Source organism: Neofelis nebulosa, chromosome X, assembly GCF_028018385.1.
Source record: "Neofelis nebulosa isolate mNeoNeb1 chromosome X, mNeoNeb1.pri, whole genome shotgun sequence".
NCBI lineage: Eukaryota > Metazoa > Chordata > Mammalia > Carnivora > Felidae > Neofelis > Neofelis nebulosa.
The window spans coordinates 75094693-75098736 of NC_080800.1; the positions used below are offsets into that span (position 1 = coordinate 75094693).

Genomic DNA, 4044 nt, shown 5'->3' on the forward strand with positions numbered 1-4044 from the left:
GGGAAAAAGAGAGAGGGAAGCAAACCAAGAAACAGATTCTTAACTATAGAAAACAAACTGACGGTTGCTAAAGGGAAGGTAGGTGAGGGGTGGGTTAAGTAGGTGATAGGGATTTAGTAGTGCACTTGTGATGAGCTCCAGGTGTTGTATGAAAGTGTTGAAACACTATATTGTATACCTGAAACTAATATTACACTGTATGTTAATTGGAATTTAAATAAAAACTTTAATAAAATAAAATAATTAGTAATTAATGCATAATATGCCTATATATTTACATGTTTATTTCATCTGTGGACATTAATCATATATTTTGCATTGATTCTGTAGCTTTTATCTCTTTTATTAAGATTTTTTAATTTTTGATTGTGGAGACAGCACATCTTCAAAGTTTTGTAGCACTAGGTACCATAAAATGCCATTTTACGACTCTCCAGTCATTAAAATATTAGTACTACTGGAGCAGGGTCAAGAATTCTGCTTACTACTTGGGGATTATGTGATCATCATGTTGGGGTTCAATGGATAAAGGCTAAACGCAACATGGCCCTGTTTTATTTGACCATGTGATCATTTAGCACTGTAATGTGAATCCAGTACAGCTGTCAATTCTAACTTTCCAATTAACTTAGAAAATATGCAACTCTATATCTAATTTCCTAAGCAGAAATGATATAGGGAATTGTTTTTATTATTATTAAAAAAAAAGTATGAGAGCTCTTTCTGCCTAGGTGATCACCTCCTGCTTTAATTTTGGGATTAGCAGCCTAAAATTAATACTTAAAGATAATAAATAAAAACACAAAATTTTAAAAATAAAGAAAACTCTAAAAAAAACATTTAAATTAAATTAAATTAAACTAAACTAAATTAAATTAAATTAAATTAAATTAAATTAAATTAATTTTATCTTGGCACAGAGCAAGCGGGAAGTTACTTAGCAAGGTTCCGGGTTTCCTCACGCCCCGCCCGCCCTACCACAGCTAAATGGTTTTCGTCCTTGGGGTGCTCTGTCCTGCGGAAAGCAATCCGTGTCCATCTGTCCCAGCTCTGCCCGCCCGCCTCGCATCTACCCTTCTCTTCTGACTCCGCCCCACATCTGTCCGGAACCGCCTCCCGCTGAAGCTGACCCAGTGCGCGTCCGCCAGTCAGTCCCTCCGGACCTGCCGCGAGTCTCAGACTGCCGAAATTACCGCGCGTCACTCGGTCCGTACCCGGTGGGCATCTGGGGTATCTGTGCGGTCTTCCGTCCCCAGCGCGTGTGTCTGTCTGTCTGTCTCTCTGTCTGATCCGCCTTCTGCAGCCTGCCTTCCGGCCCCAGCGCACCAAGTGTTTAGTCTGCCCTTTCACTGACGCTGAGTGTGTTTAGCGGCCTTAGCTGCGAGCCCGCCAGAGACCGGCCAGGCAGCCGGCGGAGGAATACACGTTTGGCCCCTGGCCAGGTTAAGAGAATTTTAAGCCAGCAGGAGCTCGAGGCCTATATTTATGCTGAAAATGGGTCTCGAGGCCTCTGTAAGCCAATGGAGATGTGGGGGGCCAGCCAGCTGCTTGATGATTTCTTACAATTAAATGAGGAACAGAGAATTTCTTTCTTACTACTGGCTTTTAAAACAGATTTTAAATCTTAATGGGTGGAAATTATAGATTCTTTAGGTAGAACAGATTCGTTATTGGGATGCATTGTTGTCTGATGTGTTTGTTCTGAGTCCGCTGACCAGCTGTTTCTGAACTTCATTTTCTCAGCCTCAACAGTGATTCTGAAACTGCTTTTAGCTTCCTTCGCCTTGGCTTTCTTCTTTTTGTGAACAGCTGCTTGGCCCATAGCTTAGAGAAACCAGCCTTTTTTTCTCTCCCGCGAAAGCCTCCTTCCTGTGCTTAGAAAGATGGGGAGTGGAGAGCCTAATCCTGCTGGCAAGAAAAAGAAGTACCTCAAGGCTGCCCTGTACGTGGGTGACTTGGACCCAGATGTTACTGAGGACATGTTATATAAAAAGTTCAGGCCTGCTGGCCCTCTGCGCTTCACCCGAATCTGCCGTGACCCTGTGACCCGCAGCCCCCTGGGCTATGGCTATGTTAACTTCCGATTTCCTGCAGATGCTGAGTGGGCCCTGAATACCATGAATTTTGATTTGATTAATGGCAAACCTTTCCGCCTCATGTGGTCTCAGCCAGATGACCGCTTAAGAAAGTCAGGAGTTGGAAATATATTCATCAAAAACCTGGACAAATCCATAGATAATAGGGCCCTTTTTTATTTATTTTCTGCTTTTGGGAACATTCTCTCCTGCAAAGTCGTATGTGATGACAATGGCTCTAAGGGTTATGCCTATGTGCACTTTGACAGCCTGGCCGCTGCCAATAGAGCCATCTGGCATATGAATGGGGTGCGGCTCAACAACCGCCAGGTGTATGTTGGTAGATTCAAATTCCCAGAAGAGAGGGCAGCTGAAGTCAGAACCAAGGATAGAGCAACTTTCACTAATGTTTTTGTTAAAAACTTCGGAGATGACATGGATGATGAAAAACTGAAGGAAATCTTTAGTGGATATGGGCCAACTGAGAGTGTTAAGGTAATAAGAGATGCCAGTGGGAAATCTAAGGGCTTTGGATTTGTGAGGTATGAGACGCACGAGGCTGCCCAAAAGGCTGTGTTAGACCTGCATGGAAAGTCCATCAATGGGAAAGTTCTATACGTAGGGCGAGCACAGAAGAAAATTGAACGATTGGCTGAGTTAAGACGAAGATTTGAACGGCTGAGATTAAAAGAAAAAAGTCGGCCTCTGGGGGTGCCTATCTATATTAAGAACCTGGATGAGACCATCGATGATGAAAAACTGAAGGAAGAATTTTCTTCCTTTGGATCAATTAGCCGGGCCAAAGTGATGGTGGAAGTAGGGCAAGGCAAAGGGTTTGGTGTTGTCTGCTTCTCCTCTTTTGAAGATGCTACCAAAGCAGTGGATGAGATGAATGGTCGCACAGTGGGCTCCAAGCCCCTGTATGTCACCCTGGGCCAGGCCAGGCGCAGGTGGTGAGAATAAGAATGCTCAATTTGGTGCAGCCTTTAGCTGGTGGCTACTTAGTTTGGGCTACTTTGTGATAAGAGGTTATTTTATGCCAGGCTTTCTTTCTTTTTTCTTTCTTTCTTTCTTTTTGAAGTAAATACTCTCTTTTGAAAAAAATAAGTAAAACTAGAAAACCTTGTTCATTTTAGTGAAGAATATAATTTCTAATTGTAAAACTGTAATTTTGTACCATTTTTTGTTAAAATATCCTTAGGGATATATAGAATAAACTTTGTCCCTCCACATATTGTTTTCATTATTATTATTATTTACCTAAACCAGTCAAGGTGAGGTACTTGAGTATATTTACTTCCTTATTGCAATTATACTGCTAAATGTAATTTCTTCTGTGAAAATATTCTCAAAATGGCCATTATTTCTGAATCTATCACACAGAAAAGTTCTAACTTGCTTTTTGAGAAATCAATAAAGCAGGGGAAAATGTATGTGATCCAATGAACATTTGTGCTTAATTTTACTTTATTATTTAAAATGGATATTATTTTCAAAAGATCTGAGTTTTCTTTATTTAGTTATACATTTTTCCCCTTTTTAATGTATTGTGGGCATATCAGAGAGTTGACAGTGGCTTTGATTAAGTATTGGGAGTTGTATTCAACTTCATGCCCAGAGAAGGGCAACTTCATGCCCTATTAGTGTTTTCTCAATTAGTATATTAGAAAATTAACACTTTAAGCATTATTAAAATGATGAGTTTTATCTTAAAAATCTTTCCTGAGAGATTTTATATATGAGTACAGTCTAAGCAGCATTCTTGCCACTCATTTTTTAAAACTCCTTAGTAGTACACATGGGTCATGTTAAGTTAACAAAAAAGGTAAATAACTGCACTGAATTGCCTTTACCTATAGAAAATTTAAAAAATTTTACTTCAGCGTCTATAAAGTGTCAATATAAAGGGTAAATAATCCATATAATGATGTTGAAAAATTACTTTGAAGGACATCTCTTATTAAACTTG

The 4044-nt window shown here is 40.0% G+C and overlaps 1 protein-coding gene across 1 annotated transcript; it reads left to right on the plus strand.

Annotated features, from left to right (window-relative positions):
* Positions 1-977: 977 nt before the first annotated feature.
* On the plus strand, positions 978-3125 carry LOC131502458 (polyadenylate-binding protein 5). Its single transcript, XM_058713226.1, has 2 exons — positions 978-1206; positions 1744-3125. Exon 2 carries the CDS (start codon positions 1884-1886, stop codon positions 3030-3032), a length of 1149 nt encoding a protein of 382 aa, XP_058569209.1. The 5' UTR covers positions 978-1206; positions 1744-1883; the 3' UTR covers positions 3033-3125.
* The last annotated feature ends 919 nt before the right edge of the window (positions 3126-4044 follow it).